The 20,597-nt window shown below is 45.9% G+C and overlaps 1 protein-coding gene across 2 annotated transcripts in view; it reads right to left on the bottom strand.

The window, feature by feature from the left end:
• COQ6 (coenzyme Q6, monooxygenase) overlaps positions 1–20,597 on the bottom strand; it is a 72,292-nt gene that overhangs the window by 15,538 nt on the left and 36,157 nt on the right. For both annotated transcript variants that reach the window (XM_044271189.1, XM_044271191.1), the window contains 3 exons: positions 12,381–12,488; positions 12,104–12,306; positions 11,912–12,027 (listed from right to left, as the gene is read on the bottom strand). In XM_044271189.1, the coding sequence (XP_044127124.1) occupies positions 11,912–12,027; positions 12,104–12,306; positions 12,381–12,488 (427 nt within the window). The remainder of the gene's footprint in view (positions 1–11,911; positions 12,028–12,103; positions 12,307–12,380; positions 12,489–20,597) is intronic.

Here is a 20,597-nt window from a genome sequence, read left to right on the forward strand (position 1 = left end):
GTGGGATTCATGCCTTCTGCTTTTTCTGGCACCCCAACAAGCCTGATGATGTTCCGGCACAATCTGTTTTCTAGGTTGGCTGCTTTGGCATATAATGCTGCTATATCTTTTGCAGTTACTTTGGCCGTCTTTTGAAGCGGTTTGGCTCCATCCTCCCTGGGCTCCACCTCAGTAGTGCGTTCCGCCACTTTAAGCAAATGATGGCGTATTATAGAAAGGTCCTCTTTAAGGCTCCCAAATTGAATATTCAGGCTTTTGAGTGTGCAATTGCAGCTTGCTATTGCTGCCACTACATCTTTCAAGGCAGGCTCTGCATTTTCATCCCCTTGACTTGGCTCCTTTTGATCTTTGCTATTGCTCTTACTTTGAGCTAACTGTGACCCCTGATCTTGCTGTTCCTCATCTGAGGAACTTTCATTATCTGAGGCAGAATCCCGATCCCCGCTGCTGCTTCTCCCTGTGCACGGATGAAAATATCAGATGTCGGGGTGGAGCAGCCAATGGCAGGCGGGGACGAGCCTCCCTAGCATTGCAGGCGACGCAAGAGAGGCTCGTCTCCGCCTGCCATTGGCTGCTCCCCCTTGACACTGGATGTTTTCATCCATGCACGGGGAGAAGCAGCAGCAGGGTGCGGGGACCAGGAGTGGTGCAGGGTGCAGGGACCAGGGTAAGTATATACAATGTGGGGATAACCCCTTTAATAATAGAACCTCTAGTGGAGAGTATTAGGGCTCCCCCACAAATTATAGAGATTAATGGTATAAACCACTAAATCCGACTACTTGCCGATGATATTCTACTGGCACTAACCAACCCTACACCATCTCTACCCATAGTAATGCAAGTCTTGGAGACATTCAGCTCGGTCTCCTACTAGAGCCTCAATGCAGCCAAATGTCAAGTTTTTCATTCAGCTCTGAAAGACTCAGATCTCACGTCATTAAAAAGGAGATTTTTGTATAACTTACCAGTAAAATCTCTTTCTCGCTTTTCATTGGGGGACACAGGAACCGTGGGTATAGCTGTGTCCTCTAGGAGGCGTTGACACTAGTAAAAGCTGTTAGCTCCTCCCCTGGCAGCTATACCCCTCCAGCCTGGAGACAGAGCTTCAGTTTGTGAACACGCAGTAGGAGAAGCAAGCCAACCAAGAAAAAACATGGAACACCAACCATGCCGAAGGACCCAACGGGGTTTAAACCAGCAACTGCCACAACTGTGACCGAACAACAATACTGGGTGGGTGCTTTGTCCCCCAATGAAGTGCGGGAAAGATTTTACTGGTAAGTTATACAAAAATCTCCTTTTCTCGCCCATATTCATTGGGGGACACAGGAACCGTGGGACGTCCGAAAGCAGTCCACGGGGAGGGAAAAACCACAGACCCATGAAAGCAAGTGTCCCTGCTGGCATTTAAGAAAACTGCCGCCTGTAAGATCACTCGGCCCAGGGCAGCGTCCGCCGATGCATACGTATGCACCTGGTAAAAAAATTTGAATGTGTTGTTGTGCCTTTTCATAGGTAAATGCATTGATATCCAATTCATTCTAGTCAAAACGGATGTTCATTGCCTTTAAGAACCATGCTCGACTATATTTACAATTTTGTATGTCTTGAGTAAGCCAAAGTAAGGACGCACAAAGGTTTATACTCTTCAGTGTTATTCTTCTCATGAATGTACCAGTCTGAGAAGAATCCTCATTGTCTACTAATAAATTTATGATGGGAGATAAAGATAAGCTCTATGCCGCTGGTGATAAATTACCTATACAATTAGGTGTTTATTAATGAAGCAAAATATATAATATTCATGTATTCATTTAATGAGCCTTAGTCCTTAGCATAAGACAATCAGTAGGACATATATATATATATATATATATATATATATATATTACTTTATATTATATTGTTTTATGTGATGAAGACATGTATCCAGTATATTATATATATTTCTCATTAGGAGAATATTCGTCTTTAAAAGAGTGTCTGTGAAGATGTGTGTTTTGTAACAATTATTCACATCTTTGGTATGACATGAGGTACTGATATCTCTGTGAGAAAACAAGGCCATTCAAGTTATTTATGATCATAAATCAACAGTGTGAGAAAAATTCAGGGAGACGCCTAGAGGTCTGTCTCTAATTGCTACAAGTGTCAGAATTAATCCCTATAGCTTTGAATTAAAGCTTTTAAGGTCAAATGTATAACATACATTTTATTCAGACTTACATAAGTTAACCCTTTATACTATGATGCAAAAAGCTTATACAGCAGTGCCACCTAGGTATCAGTAGGTGACATTACAACAGTAACAAAAGTGCATTCTGGGTAAGGCTATGATTAGGGTTATTTTTTATTAATGGTCAAGCCCATCCGACAATGATTGGAAAGTTCCAAACTAGGAAGGTGTGTCTAACTGATAAGTTTGTGATCATAAACCATACACAGGGGGAGAAAGGAAACAAACAAGAGGAGAGAGAGAGGAGACAAGTTGAGCTCTCTAGAGGGGTCTATCAAGATGAAAGCCAGGGTGAGATGCGCTATGATGGACCACCCAGCTTTTCTAGGACTTGGTAAGAGACACAGAACATGATATTTCATTTTATTAAGACTAATTTGATAGTGTGGGTGAAATTATACCATCTAGATTGGCAAATAAATAAATACATTAATTAATTGATCATCTCCATATTGAGATGTAGTCTTAGGATATTGTGAGGATTCATTCTACCTGCAGAAGAATCTAGACCATATATATATATATATATATATATATATATATATATATATCTATATATAGACAGAACATTCTTCGCCAAGCTAAGTGATGGATTCCCACAGGAAAGACTTATTTCAAGTCCTTCCCCTTTAAGATATGGTCTAGCAAGATCCTAGATCCCTGTTATTTGTCTTAATGGTCTTACCAAAGTTATGTGTGTCAAAATAGTCCAGGATGGGGCGCACGGATACAGTTATCTCTTCTAAGTTATATCCTTGGATGGATTTGCCCATCTTGAAGTCATGTGATGTGTATTTGTTTGGGGGGGGGGGGGGGCGCAGAATGTATTTAGCATTCCATATTGATGTCTAGGAATAGACATGCCCATCCTGATATCATGAGGTTTTCTCTGAACAGTGGAATATATGTAACTTATGTTCATATTTTGATATCCTAACCCTATAATAGCTTGGTTATAATGTGACAAGTTATTTTCACTCACATGTATTGTTAAAGGGGTTGTCCAGGTTCAGAGCTGAACCTGGATATCCCTCCATTTTCACCCCGGCAGCCCCCCTGACATGAGCATCGGAGCAGTTCATGCTCCGATGCTCTCCTTTGCCCTGCGCTAAATCGCGCAGGGCAAAGGCATTTTTCTGAGTTGCGGTGACGTACCGGGGCTCTCTATGGGGCTGACAGGAACCCCGGTGACGTCACCGGCACTGATGGGCGGGATTTGGCTCTGCCCTAGCCAGTAAAACGGCTAGGGCAGAGCTAAAGCCCGCCCCTCAGAGCCGGTGAAGTCACCGAACACACTGCTGGGCGGAAGTTACCGCCCGGCAGTGTGTTATTGTAAACACAAGAGCCTGTGCCCTGCGCGATCTAGCGCAGGGCACGGGAGCGCATCGGAGCATGAGATGCTCCGATGCCAGGCTCAGGAGGGCTGCCGGGGTGAAAATAAGGGTATGTCCGGGTTCAGCTCTGAACCCGGACAACCCCTTTAAGGTTGTAATGCTTTATATTAACTATATATATATATATATATATATATATATATATATATATATATATATATAGTATTTGCATGTATCATTGTGTTTATTTACTTGTATATGTTTATAACCATGTAACCAATAAATCTGCATATTTTTATAAACCTGTGTATTATTGTATAATGCAGAACTACATGTTTATCATTAACGTCATTTCACGTCAAAAAGAACTTATTTATCTGAGGAAATAGTCGGACTCAGATGTGAATTGTATCAATTAGGTTGTCTACAATTCCCCAGGTCATGATTTTAAGAATTTATGACAAATTTTATTTTTTATGGTTAACTATTTTTATGACCATAATTAATAATTCTTAATTGAATTATTACCCCCCAACAGTATGTAAGGGGGACCAGTAGCCGCCTTACACAACTGTGCAGCCGAAGCGCGATTCCTCCGAGCCCAAGAAGCGCCCACCGGAACCCTGTTCTGGGTGCGTATGGTTTAGCACTTGCAGACCGAAACTATCGCGCAATTGCCTCCTTGGAGGCCATCCACCCCTGTTGAGGACCCTCCGGAATGGCAAAAAGGGGATCTGGACGGTAGAAGGAAGCAGAGGCTGCGAAATAGAGCTCCAGAGCTCTGACAACGTCCAAATGGTGTAACTCCTTTCCCTTAGGGTGTGAAAGAGATGGGCACAGTGAGGGAAGGACAAGTTTCTTGTTAAATTGGAAGTCAGAGACCACCTTTGGAAGAAAGGAAGGTGAACCAACTTGTCCCTATGAATAACCAGGAAGGGTTCTCCGCAGAGAGCGCTGCCAACTCAGACACTGTCTAATGGAAGTGACAGCGACCAGAAAAACTACCTTCCAGGACAGCAGTAGGAGAGATTCTCCCGCCAGGGCTCCAGGAAAAAAACCTGGAGGGTTAAAGACGGCAAAGGAAGACAGTACGGAGGAACCGTATGTGACACTCCCTGAAGAAAGGTCCTTACCAGGCCCCAGGGGGGACCAGAGGGCGCTGGAAAGAATAGAAGCGCCGACACCTGACCCTTCAAAAACTAAGGCCAGACCAAGGTCCAACCCTGATTGTAGAAGGGACAGGATCGTGGGGAGAGAAAAAACGAAGTGGCGGACATTTCAGCTTCCACACAAACCCAGGAAGGACCTTCAGGTCCTGAATAGATCCTGGACGATGCAGGCTTGCGGATGACATCCGCCGGCGAACGAAGAGACCTGAAATACCAATGGAAGACCGGACTCCGCGAAAGAAGGCCATCTCTGAGTGGCAGTGACCAGGAACATCTCCCAGAAGGAGAACGAGGTCGGCAAACCACGTGTGACTTCCTGTAGAAGTCATGGCACTATGCTGCCCCAGTTAAGTAGAGTTAGCCTTAAACACTTTTACCTCAGAAGGGCTCTGAACAGGAGCAACAGCAATGCTAGCGTAAGGGTAGAACTCCCAGCTGAGGGGGACTACAGAGTCAGTGAACCCTCGATTTGACACATAAGTGTTGCTAGGCAACCCCTCTGAGAAGACAGAGGATGTCACAACCATGCACCAAAACAGCACAGAAAGATAAGAAGGAGCCCATGTGGAAACAGCTACTGTATCCCCCGCAGCACCCATACACCACAGATGCAGAGCACCAGCGGGTATCGGCTGTTGCCACGCCCCACTGTGAAAGAAGCTAAGGCATCTAGAGCCGTGGCGAAGTTCAACAGCAGCACAAGATGCTAAGGTATTCCCCTGTAAGCGGACCACTAGCGGAAGGGGAACACAAGAGGAAGCACTGTGATGGGAGAAGGCAAATGCATACGGCAGGAACAGAACCCAGTGGAGATGCAATGCCGCCACTTACCGAAGAGGGGATGCATACGTCCGGCACTACAAACAGTGTAATTGTACTTAGTCCACCAACTGCAGGGGACAATATATAAGGCAAGTACTGTAACCATAGTAGTGCAATTACTCCATATAGAAGGGGTAATGCATACAAGGAGTACTGCTAGCGGAAGTGTTCATGCATACAGCAGGAACTAAATGCAACGGTAGAGAGATTACGCAGTTTATGGAAGGGCACACATATGCGATATGCAATTACGCCACCTAAGGAAGAGGTAATGCCTACGGTAACCACCGAAACGGTGATAATGCCATAACGAGACTACCTGGTGGAAATGCAATTCCATCCCCTCTGGAAGGGGAAACGCCTACGGGCGTCACGACAACAGCGCTCTAGCAATTAAAATGCCTTAAAGTAGGTATGGTATGCAGCAATGGTGCAAATACTCCACCTTATGAAAGGGGGTAATGCAAACGACAAGAACTGCTGGCTACTGTGGACGCAATCTCAGAAGATTGCAAGGGAGTCGAGATAGAGCCCAAATCACTGATCCCCTCTCCAGGGATGGAAGGGCGCGTCTGAGCGGGACCCTTGGGGGGGTGCAGGAGACCGAGGAGAAATGTTCTGCTCTTGCTCGCTACCTGACAGAAACTGCCCGTGGCAGAGTAGGCCACACTGGTGGGGCTATATCAACCCACGACCCAGAAGGTGGAGTGGGAATCTAAAAGGTCCATCCACCGGAATGCGTAGGTGGAGCTTATCAACCAAACGACCCAGAAGAGTGGAGTGGGAACTTCCAGGGGTTCTCCATTGGATCGTGCAGGTGGAGAATTATCAACCAAACGGCCCCGGAGGACGGATTGGGAACTTCCAGAGGTTCTGCACCGGATTGTGCTGGTGGAGAATTATCAACCAAACGGCCCCGGAGGACGGATTGGGAACTTCCAGAGGTTCTGCACCGGATTGTGCAGGTGGAGAATTATCAACCAAACGGCCCCGGAGGACGGATTGGGAACTTCCAGAGGTTCTGCACCGGATTGTGCTGGTGGAGAATTATCAACCAAACGGCCCCGGAGGACGGATTGGGAACTTCCAGAGGTTCTGCACCGGATTGTGCAGGTGGAGAATTATCAACCAAACGGCCCCGGAGGACGGATTGGGAACTTCCAGAGGTTCTGCACCGGATTGTGCTGGTGGAGAATTATCAACCAAACGGCCCCGGAGGACGGATTGGGAATCCAGAGGTCCTGCACCGGATTGCGCTGGAAAATTATTAACCAAACGGTCCCGGAGGACGGATTGGGAACAAGAGGTCCTGTGCTGGAGTGCGCTGGAGAATATATCAACCAAAAACAGCCCCGGAGGGTGGATTGGTAATCCAGAGGTCCTGTGCTGGTGAACTATCAACCACACGACCCGGAGGGTGGATTGGGAATACTCCAGCTGTCATCCCTGGATCTGCACAGGTGGAGGAAAATCAACCAATGACCCAGGAGGGCGGATTGGGAACTATGAGATGTCCTCCTTTGTCCTCTATAGGACACAGGCCCAGCCTGGTACCACACAGACCGGGTGGTCCTGCAGTGATAAGGGGGCAGTATGAACGCACTTTTTTTTTTTTTTAACTATGATGTCCAAGTGGCAGAGAGGCAGGAAGGGGTTAACTGTGTTAGGGGTTAAGGCACATTGTACTAGAGATAAGGTCACAGATAAGTGCAATTACTCGCCTATGGAAGGCTGGTGCCGGTTACAAAGGTGGCTGGCCAGAAAGGGTTAAGCTGTCTGAAGACCGGGGACGGGGATTAGCAGCACGTGAGAGAGGGAAGTGGGGCGGGAAGAATTTGCGCCACAGCGCACCCCCAGTCCAGAGATGCAATTAACCCCTTAAGCGCCCAGACATGAGCGGATTGCATATAGGGGAGCTCCTCCGCTCCCTTCCTTGCTTGTTGACCGGTGCATGGTCCCGGTCCGCAGCGGATGAAGCTGCAGGCGGGCAAAAGTGTTTGCGCACTGCGGACCAGAAGCTGTCGGTCAGCCGGAGCGCAGACAGACCGAGAAGAGAGAGAGCGGAAGCGCCGCATTCGCCCACCAGCCGGGGAATGTCACCAGGGGTGGGCTAGGACGGGGGGCAGGGAGGCAATTGCCCCGCAGGCTGCCCTAAAAAAACGTCCGCTGGGCCGTCTTTAACAAATATTTATTTATTTATTTTTATTCCTCAGGGCCGCACTGCCGATCACCACAGGCGGCACGGCCCTGGATGTAATTGCGGCGGTGGTGGTGGCGAGCAGTAGGAGATGAGCGCTTCCATTGTGGAAGCGCTCATCTCCATATTCATCTGTATTGCCGTCCTCAGGACAGCGATACAGATGGTTGTGCTGTGGGGCAGGGGAGGGAGAGGCGTCTCTCTATTGGCACATTATGGGGGCACTATGGCATCTGGTGGCACTAAGGGGGCATTTTTTACTGGCACATTATGGGAGGCACTATGGGTCATTATTTGGGGGCACTATGGGGGAGTGGAGCACTATTGGGGCATATGGTGGCACTAAGAAGGGGCATTTTTTACTGGCACATTATGGGGGAGAGGAGCACTATAGGGGCATCTGCTGGGGGCACTAAGACGGGGCATTTTTTACTGGCATATTATGGGGACACTATGGGGAAGGGGAGAGGAGCACTATGAGGGCATTTACTGGGGCACTATATAGGGGTATTTTATACTGGCATACATTATGGGGACATTAGCTGCGGGCAGGAAACGGGGGACTATGAGGAACATGATTACTAGTATGGGCACTATAGGGGCATTATTACTACTAAGTGTGTTACTTTGGGGGGCACCCTGGCATTGTATCAGCTTAGACACTTAGTGTCTGGGCGCAGTTATTTTTTAGAGCACTGTGTGCCAATAATTGTTGAAGGGGACACTATCTGTGTGGTAGTAGTATTTACAGGGGGACTGTTTCTGCAGTATAGTATTGGGGGTGGCAGGAAAGGGTGTTCAGAAGATGTGAAGATGATGGAAATGTGGGAAACTAATGTCTGTTTGTCAATCTCTGCAGAGACGGGAGATGGCTGAAAAATCCTCATGGCGGTCTGGTCTGAATGGAGAAGATGAGGAAAGAGAACGTCTACAACAAAGGAGACATCACTGGATGTAAGAGGTGTGGGGCGCTATGTAGGAGAGGAGATGCTCCGGCTCCTCCCCCTGCCATTTGCAGAAGGAGGATTCAGAGCTGGGTGAGGACGGCCAAGGGGGGCAGCAGGCCACGGGCGGGTGGTAGATGGTGGGGAGGAACCACAGGCCTTCAGCAGGATCTGGGGAGGGAGGAGAGCGGAGGAGCTTCCTGGCTGTAGCCTGCTGTTTATTGTTTATTATTAATGTGAAGCAGGCAGTGCAGCCAGGACAGGTCCTCCAGTAGAGACAGGCCTCAACAATAGAATTTCAGCTGTACAGTGTTTGTTGGGAGTGGCCTATTATATGTCGGAGGGGCTTTTACTAATAGGCGGGGCTAAAAATGGGCCCCCCAGGACTAAGGCTGCCAGCCCTCCTCTGAATGTCACCCCAGACTGGAAAGATCGCTGGCTGAAAAATCCTATGGCAGCCGGCCTCATACCGGCGTTAACCCTTCCAGATTGACGCTTGTTGGTGCCGGTCACAGAGAGGGGTGTAACTCCTTTTCCTAGATGGAGGTAGCTGCGGGGACACCACGGAGTATAACCGTTGCCGACCGAGACAGGAGCGCTGCAACGAAGTTTTTTGAACCCCCTAAGTGGCCGCGTAGCCGGTGGCCTAGAGGGGAAGTGAGGGGGTCCTGTTGCGACAACAACATAGTGTGGCGCAGATCTGCTGAAACTAATAACTGAGGGCCCTCAGATCCTGTCTGAAGTCATGCTTGGCAGAACCAAGAGAGGCCCCATGAGCAGCAGCAAATCTGCCCTATATCCTGAGGCAGAGACCCCTAATTCTATAATAAAGCAAGACTATTGCCCCCACGAGGGAGGGGGAGACCAACCCAGAGGGTTAAACATACTCATCTAGTCACGTGTACTCACCTCTCTTCTCTTTCCTGCCGCCATCTTCACCCCTCCTCTGGTCCAGCAGGGTCACCCCTTCAGCTACTGGCACCGTAGTGGCAGGACGCTGGAAAAGGGGGGCTTGGATGGGTGACCCCTTGGCTGGTGGGATGCAGGGGAGCAAGGCTGCCCCGGTCCACCTTGTCTTCTGTGGGGGAGGCAGCAGTGCGGATAACCGGCACTGGCACAGCTCGACCCCGGGAGAACAGAGAGGCAAAGCGTCCACTGTTTTCCCATCTGAAAAAGAAGGAAAAAATAAACTAAAATAAAAAATCTTCCGGAGATCTCTGCAGAGCAGGGAGGTCTTGCCTCCTATTGACACTAGAAAAAACTGAAGCTCTCTCTCCAGGCTGGAGGGGTATAGCTGCCAGGGGAGGAGCTAACAGCTTTTACTAGTGTCAACGCCTCCTAGAGGACACAGCTATACCCACGGTTCCTGTGTCCCCCAATGAATATGGGTGAGAAATCCAGTTAACCCCAACAACCGCCAATCTGCTACCGGCAAACTTCAGAACCTTGAAAGAGAAAATAAAAATAAAAATCACCTGAATAGAATCTCATGGATGGGAAGGCTCTCAGCTCTAAAAATGTTCATCATCCCACAAATCCTTTATTTGTTTTGCAATTTACCAATCTCTATCCCCAAATCACACTTAAAAGAAATCCCAAAATTGCTTCCAAACTATATCTGCAAGGATAAACGATCAAGAGTCCAAGCAGAAATACTTGATCCACCCACATCGAGACCCGGCCATTGTTAGATACTACAGAGCTTGTCTTTATGGATAAATACCTAATGGGGGTATCAGCCCCCCAGGTGCTTTTCCATACTATGTCCCTACAGAAGAACCTCTCTGCCCATACGGTTCCTCCTACAACCTAAGCCGCACTTGAATTGTGGACCTTATTATCAACATCTCGCTTTCGGATATCCCTCTGGCGGTCATTGGGAAATGCATCTCAAACCTTCATGTTCCGATCAATTTGGGAATCAAATCCCTGGCAGACCTTTACACTAACGATACTCTAAATTCATTTACGGATCCGAGTTTGAAATTCTATATAAAGGATTTTTTTCAAATATTTACAAATTAGACATTTCTTGGGTTGAGATTCCCCGTGACCGCTAACGCTTCCAGAATGCTGATATTTGCTATGCAATCCATCTGCCAATCTCAAAGCTTTATCTCTCAGGTATTTATGAGGGAGAGGCTGGACTCGTCTCTATCTCCATTACTTCAAAAATGGGGAACAGGATTGTATATCCCCAGAGCAAGTGGATCCAGCGTTCTCCATCTAAACGTGTGAATCATCTGGAAAATCCTCTACAGATGGTACTACACTCCTTGTAGGTTCTCTAAAATGTACCCTTCACCCCCTCACACTGGAGATGTTCATCAGCAGACCGGAAATGGAGCACATATGGTGGGAACCTGTATGGAGCTCAATCAATGCAGCTTAACCCCATTTCCTTATCAATGGCGCGAGGACTTCTGTTCCAGATACCGTCCGAGCAGTCTCATGTCATCATAGCCTAATATACATCAGTGACTGAATGCATGAAGACGCCGGCACACTGAAACAAACCCGCAGCGAGGCAGTGCAAACAAAATGGACTAAGGTTTTTACACCCCTGTTTTAGCTAATTTAATATATTCCTGGTCACATATAAACACCTACGGATGCCATGGACAGGATACAGACCAGAAGCTAATAATCTGCTATTGGGTAAAGCTACGTTCACACTTGCGTTATTGCTGGATCCGGCAGGGTTCAGCAAAAACGCTTCCGTTACTGATAATACAACCATCTGCATTTGTTATGAAAGGATTCGGTTGTATTATCTTTAACATTGCAAAGACGGCTCCGTCATGAACTCCATTGAAAGTCAATGGGGGACGGATCCGTTTTCTATTGTGTCAGAGAAAACTGATCCATCCCTATTGACTTGCATTGGGGGTCATGACTTGGACGGAAAGCTAACTACAACACGTTACGGTTTGCTCTCCGGTCTGGGAACAGAATGCATTTTGGAGCATTGCGTTCTGTTCAGTTTTGTTCCCGTTGAAAATTAATGGGGACAAAACTGAAGCGTTTTTTTCCCAGTATTGAGCGCCTACTACGGATCTCAATACGGGAAAACTAAAGCGTTAGTGTGAAAGTAGCCTAAATTCTGTAAGACTCCTCTCACCACAGGATCAGGTACTGGGAGGCGGGCGTATGTGGCAGCGGTCCACTGTCCGTCTGGAGAGAAGTGTGCGAGACTCAATAATTACCCAGGTCTTGGCCATCAAACGCGGCTCTGCTCAGATGATGAACCAGGCTGGCTACATCCCCAAAGCCCATATTCACACCCTGACCAGCGAGTGGGTGCACTCTGTGTGCAGCATCCCTGCAGAGACAGAAACCAAGACTTAGCTCCAATGTGAGGGCGCTGCAATCTCCTCATTCCACCGACAGACTCTCACCCGATTAAAGCCACACGCTGGCGGACGTATTCAGTAGCATGACCCAGCCCTAACGGGAAAGATGCCCTGCTCTTGTGTCCCAGGTGGGAAACACTGGGAGGAAGCTGGCGGGTAGAAGAACCAGAAGGCCTCAAGAAGGACACAGCTGAGTGCAAAAGAGATCCAGCCGAGGAGACAAAATCTGAATGGTGCTCGCTGCTCCACTAAGAAGAGACAAAGAACGTGAAAGCAACTAGGCCAATGCCAGACTGATATTACAGGTGGGAAACAGACTTACAAAAGCGGAATTCACGGCGTCAACAAAACTCTCATCATCCATCCTTATAAGCTGTGAGGCGTGCTCTGGAGATGTGGACCAGACTAAGGAACTCCATGTGTCCGACAGCTGCACCAGTAAAAAAAGCAAAAAGGAAGAAACACAACTTTTTATAAAAAAAATAAAAATAAAGAAAAAGGCAGGGAGAACAGAGAGAGAGAAAAAGAGTGAGAGAGAGAGAGAGAGAGAGAGAGAGAAAGAGAGAGAGAGAAAGAGAGAGAGAAAGAGAAAAAGAGAGAGAGAGAGAGAGAGAGAGAGAGAGAGAAAGAAAGAGAAAAAGAGAGAGAGAGAGAGAGAGAGAAAGAAAGAAAAAGAGAGAGAGAGAGAGAGAGAGAGAAAGAAAAGAGAGAGAGAGAGAGGAGAGAGAGAAAGAGAAAGAAAAAGAGAGAGAGAGAGAAAGAGAGAAAAAGAGAGAGAGAGAAAGAGAAAGAGAGAAAGAAAAAGAGAGAGAGAGAAAGAAAAAGAGAGAGAGAGAAAGAAAGAGAAAAAGAGAGAGAGAGAGAGAAAGAAAGAAAGAAAGAAAGAAAAAGAGAAAAAGAGAGAGAGAGAAAAAGAAAAAATAGAGAGAAAGAAAGAAAAAGAAAAAAAGAGAAAAGAAAAAGAGAAAAAGAGAGAGAGAGAGAGAGAGAGAGAGAGAAAGAAAAAAAAAAAAAAGAAGGGAGAGCATGGAAAGCCTTAATCCATTTCTGAATTTAAAAACCCTGACTACCGCATCAGCAAAATTAGTGATCTGGCCCGAATCTCATCCATATAAAAGTCACTACACCAAGTTCAGCTTTGTCCTGATACTCCCTATGACACCACTTAACTTAAAATAATGTAAAGTTAAAACCTCAGGGCAAGCTGAACACAAGGGCAGCAGTGCGCCCAGGCAGTACCACAGCGCATGAGCAGGCTTTTATGGAAAATGTGGGAGCGCCTCCACCTGGAAAAGGGCATCAGATGGTGAAATCTAACACCCTGCATACAGACTAAACCAGTGATAGTGAACCTCTTAGAGACCGAGTGCCCAAACTGCAACCCAAACCCCACTTATTTATCGCAAAGTGGCGACTACGGCAATTTACCTGGACACCAATATGATACTATCTTCCATGTACTTTATCATTTAGCTATAATAACCTGCCTACATTCAATGTGCTGCCTGTGCTGTTCATAGCATGTCCTGCACTATTGAATGGCAGGCAAATTCTATATTGGTACACCAGGTTCTCCAGGGTGCGGGTGCCCACAGAGAGGGCTCTAAGTGCTGCCTCTGGCACCCGTGCCATAGGTTCGCCATCACTGGACTAAACCAAGGGAAGCTACCGGGCACAATGCATTGTAGGCTGATCTCAAAATACTATAGTAACATAGTTTATAAGGCTGAAAAAAGCCCTCTGTCCACCCAGTTCGGCCTGTTATCCTGCAAGTTGATCCAGAGGAAGGCATAAAAAAACTAAAAACTGTGAAGTAGAAGCCAATTTTCCCCACTTATGGGGAATAAAAAATTCCTTCCCGACTCCGATCAGGCATCAGAATAACTCCCTGGATCAACGACCCCTCTCTAGTAGCTATAGCCTGTAATATTATTACACTCCAGAAATACATCCAGGCCCCTCCTGAACTCTTAGGCCTCTTTCAAACGGGCGTTGCGGGAAAAGGTGCGGGTGCGTTGCGGGAACATGTGCGATTTTTCCGCGCAAGTGCAAAACATTGTCATGCGTTTTGCACGTGCGTGAGAAAAATCGGCATGTTTGGTACCCTAACCCGAACTTCTTCACAGAAGTTCGGGCTTGGGATCGGTGTTCTGTAGATTGTATTATTTTCCCTTTTAACATGGTTATAAGGGAAAATAATAGCATTTTGAATACAGACTATATAGTACAATAGCGCTGGAGGGGTTAAAAAAAAATTATGTAACTCGCCTTAATCCATTTGATCGCGCAGCCCGGCTTTTCTTCTGTCTTCTTCTTTGCTATGTGCAGGAAAAGGACCTGTGGTGAAGTCACTCCGGTTATCACATGATCCATCACCATGGTAAAAGATCATGTGACGGACCATGTGATGACCAGAGTGACGTCACCACAGGTCCTTTTCCTGCACACAGCAAAGAAGAAGAGAGAAGAAAAGCCGGGCTGCGCGATCAAATGGATTAAGGCGAGTTAAATTTTTATTTATTTTTTTAACCCTTCCAGCGCTAGTACTATGCAGTCTGTATTCAGAATGCTATTATTTTCCCTTATAACAATGTTATAAGGGAAAATAATAATGATCGGGTCTCCACCCCGATCGTCTCCTAGCAACCATGCGTGAAAATCGCACTGCATCCGCACTTGCTTGCGATTTTCACACAGTCCCATTCACTTCTATGGGGCCTGCGTTGCGTGACAAACGCACAAAATAGAGCATGCTGCGATTTTCACGCAACGCACAAGTGATGCGTGAAAAATCACCGCTCATGTGAACAGCCCTATAGAAATGAATGGGTCCTGATTCAGTGCGGGTGCAATGCGTTCAACTCACACATCGCACCAGCGTGGAAAACTTGCCAGTGTGAAAGGGGCCTTATAGTGAACTCACATCACCACCTCCTCAAGCAGAGAGTCCCATGGTCTCACAGCTCTTACAGTAAAGAGTCCCCAGAGGAAGGTGTTGCAAAACGTGCATCGGGGTGTGCGGTTCTCCTGAGGTGACTTCCCTACTGATGGGTATGTGATGCATTCATTTTACATTTCATATGAGGGGTGTTTCTTATTATATTTCTATTTACTGTGATGCACTAGCATTTAATTTCCATGTTTTGATTATTTATGCAATTGTGGTTCAGGGATGTTTGCTACCTTTTGCATCCCCTCCCCCTCTATATGAGAGTTGTACTAGTGTGAAGCTTTCCTCAGATGTTTACCACACTTCTTGTCTTGATGTATTTCTGTCTCTATTTCGATCATGAGTTTATATATATATATTAAATCAAGAGAATTAATTTATCTGAGGCCTTCTTAGACTCCACTTGTTTTTGTATAGGTATATCTCTGCTCTTACGGTACAGAGCCCACAGTCTCCCTGCTCTTACAGTAAAGAGTCCATAGTCTCACCGCTCTTACAGTAAAGAATCCATAGTCTCACTGCTCTTACAGTAAAGAGTCCATAGTCTCACTGCTCTTACAGTAAAGAGTCCATAGTCTCACTGCTCTTACAGTACAGAGTCCATAGTCTCACTGCTCTTACAGTATAAAGTCCATAGTCTCACTGCTCTTACAGTATAGAGTCCATAGTCTCACTGCTCTTACAGTAAAGAGTCCATAGTCTCACTGCTCTTACAGTATAGAGTCCATAGTCTCACTGCTCTTACAGTACAGAGTCCATAGTCTCACTACTCTTACAGTACAGAGTCCATAGTCTCACCGCTCTTACAGTATAGAGTTCATAGTCTCACTGCTCTTACAGTATAGAGTCCATAGTCTCACTGCTCTTACAGTACAGAGTCCATAGTCTCACCGCTCTTACAGTATAGAGTCCATAGTCTCACTGCTCTTACAGTATAGAGTCCATAGTCTCACCGCTCTTACAGTATAGAGTTCATAGTCTCACCGCTCTTACAGTATAGAGTTCATAGTCTCACCGCTCTTACAGTAAAGAATCCATAGTCTCACTGCTCTTACAGTAAAGAGTCCATAGTCTCACTGCTCTTACAGTATAGAGCCCACAGTCTCTCTGCTCTTACAGTACAGAGTCCATAGTCTCGCTGCTCTTACAGTATAGAGTCCATAGTCTCACTGCTCTTACAGTACAGAGTCCATAGTCTCACTGCTCTTACAGTATAGAGTCCATAGTCTCACTGCTCTTACAGTAAAGAGTCCATAGTCTCACTGCTCTTACAGTATAGAGTCCATAGTCTCACTGCTCTTACAGTACAGAGTCCATAGTCTCACTACTCTTACAGTACAGAGTCCATAGTCTCACCGCTCTTACAGTATAGAGTTCATAGTCTCACTGCTCTTACAGTATAGAGTCCATAGTCTCACTGCTCTTACAGTACAGAGTCCATAGTCTCACCGCTCTTACAGTATAGAGTCCATAGTCTCACTGCTCTTACAGTATAGAGTCCATAGTCTCACCGCTCTTACAGTATAGAGTCCATAGTCTCACCGCTCTTACAGTATAGAGTCCATAGTCTCACCGCTCTTACAGTAAAATTCCATAGTCTCACTGCTCTTACAGTACAGAGTCCATAGTCTCACTGCTCTTACAGTATAGAGCCCACAGTCTCTCTGCTCTTACAGTACAGAGTCCATAGTCTCGCTGCTCTTACAGTATAGAGTCCATAGTCTCACTGCTCTTACAGTATAGAGTCCATAGTCTCGCTGCTCTTACAGTATAGAGTCCATAGTCTCGCTGCTCTTACAGTATAGAGTCCATAGTCTCACTGCTCTTACAGTAAAGAGTCCATAGTCTCACTGCTCTTACAGTAAAGAGTCCATAGTCTCACTGCTCTTATAGTAAAGAGCCCATAGTCTCACTGCTCTTACCGTTATAGAGTCCATAGTCTCACTGCTCTTACTAGTAAAGAGTCCATAGTCTCACTGCTCTTACAGTATAGAGTCCATAGTCTCACTGCTCTTACAGTATAGAGTCCATAGTCTCACTGCTCTTACAGTATAGAGTCCACAGTCTCACTGCTCTTACAGTAAAGAGTCCATAGTCTCACTGCTCTTACAGTAAAGAGTCCATAGTCTCACTGCTCTTACAGTATAGAGTCCATAGTCTCACTGCTCTTACAGTATAGAGTCCATAGTCTCACTGCTCTTACAGTAAAGAGGCCATAGTCTCACTGCTCTTACAGTATAGAGTCCATAGTCTCACTGCTCTTACAGTAAAGAGGCCATAGTCTCACTGCTCTTACAGTATAGAGTCCATAGTCTCACTGCTCTTACAGTATAGAGTCCATAGTCTCACTGCTCTTACAGTAAAGAGTCCATAGTCTCACTTCTCTTACAGTAGAGTCCATAGTCTCACCGCTCTTACAGTAAAGAGTCCATAGTCTCACCGCTCTTACAGTAAAGAGTCCATAGTCTCACCGCTCTTACAGTAAAGAGTCCATAGTCTCACTGCTCTTACAGTACAGAGTCCATAGTCTCACTGCTCTTACAGTACAGAGTCCATAGTCTCACTGCTCTTACAGTATAGAGTCCATAGTCTCACTGCTCTTACAGTACAGAGTCCATAGTCTCACTGCTCTTACAGTATAGAGTCCATAGTCTCACTGCTCTTACAGTAAAGAGTCCTTTTCTATGTTTGTGTACAAACCTTCTTTCCTCCGCAGAGGATGTTCCCTCATCACAGTCACGGGGATAAATAGATGATGGGAGTGATCTCTGTACTGACCCCTGATATATTGATATATAGTTATTAGATCCCCCCCTCAGTCGCCTTTTTTCTAAAGTGAATAACCCTAATGCTGATAATCTTTCAGGGTACTGTAGTTCCCTCATTCCAGTTATTACTGTAGTTGCCCTCCTCTGAACCCTCTCCAGCTCTGCTATGTCTGCCTTGTTCTCCATGTGTGGTCTGACTAGTGATGTGTAAAGTGGCAGGACTATCTTCTCATCACCGCCATGATGCAACCCAAAATATGATAAATATCTAATGTCTCCTTGTATCCCCCATATGGTAGAACGTCTCCTTATATCCCCCATACGGTAGAACGTCTCCTTGTATCCCTCATACGGTAGAATCTCCTTGTATCCCCCATACAGTAGAACGTCTCCTTGTATCCTCCATAAGGTATAATGTCTTCTTGTATTCCCCAATTGGTATAGTGTCTCCTTGTACCCTCCATACGGTATAATATCTCCTCGTATACTGATCGGTGGCGGTCTGACTCCCGGCACCCGTGCTGATGAGCTGTTTGGAGAGGCTGTGGCACAGCACCATTAGATGGCGGCTGCGCTTGGTATTGCAGCTCAGGACCATTCTCTTGAATGAGCAGAAACTAGGCCATATCACTGATGAATGTGATGCCATTGGCCTATGAAGAGGCTGCTGCCTCTACCAACAGCTGATCGGCAGGGGTGGCAGGGGTGCCAGGAGACCCCCCCCCCCAAGATCAGATATTGATGACCTATCCTGAGGATAGGTCATAGACTAAATATCCTGATGATAGACTAAATAACAGCATGCAATTCCAGTCAGCTGCGTCTAGGGCCAACAGGATTTTGTCTTGTATTAGACGAGGTATGGACTCGCGGGACAGGGATGTAATATTACCGCTATACAAAGCAATGGTGCGGCCTCACCTGGACTACACAGTTCAGTTCTGGGCACTGGGAAACTGAGAGCTGTACATCTCATAAAGGAAACAGGTTCTTGGCAATAACGAAAGACAATTACCTCTCCCAACTGGTTCAGGACCCGACTAGAGGGACGGCCATACAGGACTTAGTATTAACCAATAGACCTGACAGAACAATAGACGTGCAGGTCGGGGAACACCTGGGAAATAGTGACCATAAAGTAATAACCTTCCGATTATCATTTAAAAGAGCGTTTCTACAGGGAGGAACAAAAATACCAATCTTCAAAAAAGCTAAATTTAGCCAACTAAGAGAGGCCATAGGCTTAACTAGCTGGGACAAAGTCCTCAAAAATAAAAATACAGCCACAAAATGGGATATCTTTAAAAGCATTCTAAAATCTCATTGTGAGAGGTACATACTGTATGGGAATAAAAGGTTAAGGAACAAAAAGAAACCAATGTGGAAAAATAGAACTGTAAAGAAAGCAATAAATGACAAAGAAAGCATATAAAATCACTAAAACAGGAGGGTAGCATGGAACTATAAGGAAAAAAATAGAACATGCAAAAAAACAAATAAAAGCAGCTAAACTAGAGACCGAGATTTATTGCCAAAGAGAGTAAAACTAACCCTAAAATGTTCTTCAATTATATAAATGGTAAAAAGTATAAATCTGAAGGTGTCGGCCCTTTAAAGAGTAATGAGGGGGGAGTCGCAGAGAGCGACGAGGAGAAAGCAAAGCTGTTAAATATTTTTTTCTCCAATGTACAGTACAGACAAAAAGTTTGGACACACCTTCTCATTCAAAGAGTTTTCTTTATTTTCATGACTATGAAAATTGTAGATTCACACTGAAGGCATCAAAACTATGAATTAACACATGTGGAATTATATACATAACAAAAAAGTGTGAAACAACTGAAAATATGTCATATTCTAGGTTCTTCAAAGTAGCCACCTTTTGCTTTGATTACTGCTTTGCACACTCTTGGCATTCTCTTGATGAGCTTCAAGAGGTAGTCACCTGAAATGGTCTTCACTTCACAGGTGTGCCCTGTCAGGGTTAATAAGTGGGATTTCTTGCCTTCTAAATGGGGTTGGGACCATCAGTTGCGTTGTGGAGAAGTCAGGTGGATACACAGCTGATAGCCCTACTGAATAGACTGTTAGAATTTGTATTATGGCAAGAAAAAAGCAGCTAAGTAAAGAAAAACGAGTGGCCATCATTACTTTAAGAAATGAAGGTCAGTCAGTCCGAAAAATTGGGAAAACTTTGAAAGTGTCCCCAAGTGCAGTCACAAAAACCATCAAGCGCTACAAAGAAACTGGCTCACATGCGGACCGCCCCAGGAAAGGAAGACCAAGAGTCACCTCTGTTGCGGAGGAAAAGTCCATCCGAGTCACCAGCCTCAGAAATCGCAGGTTAACAGCAGCTCAGATTAGAGACCAGGTCAATGCCACCCAGAGTTCTAGCAGCAGACACATCTCTAGAGCAACTGTTAAGAGGAGACTGTGTGAATCAGGCCTTTGTGGTAGAATATCTGCTAGGAAACCACTGCTAAGGACAGGCAACAAGCAGAAGAGACTTGTTTGGGCTAAAGAACACAAGGAATAGACATTAGACCAGTGGAAATCTGTGCTTTGGTCTGATGAGTCCAAATTTGAGATCTTTGGTTCCAACCATCGTGTCTTTGTGCGACGCAGGAAAAGGTGAACGGATGGACTCTACATGCGTGGTTCCCACCGTAAAGCATGGAGGAGGTGTGATGGTGTGGGGGTGCTTTGCTGGTGACACTGTTGGGGATTTATTCAAAATTGAAGGCATACTGAACCAGCATGGCTACCACAGCATCTTGCAGCGGCATGCTATTCCATCCGTTTTGCGTTTAGTTGGAATCTA

This window comes from Bufo gargarizans, chromosome 11 (genome assembly GCF_014858855.1).
Source record: "Bufo gargarizans isolate SCDJY-AF-19 chromosome 11, ASM1485885v1, whole genome shotgun sequence".
In the NCBI taxonomy this organism is placed as follows: domain Eukaryota; kingdom Metazoa; phylum Chordata; class Amphibia; order Anura; family Bufonidae; genus Bufo; species Bufo gargarizans.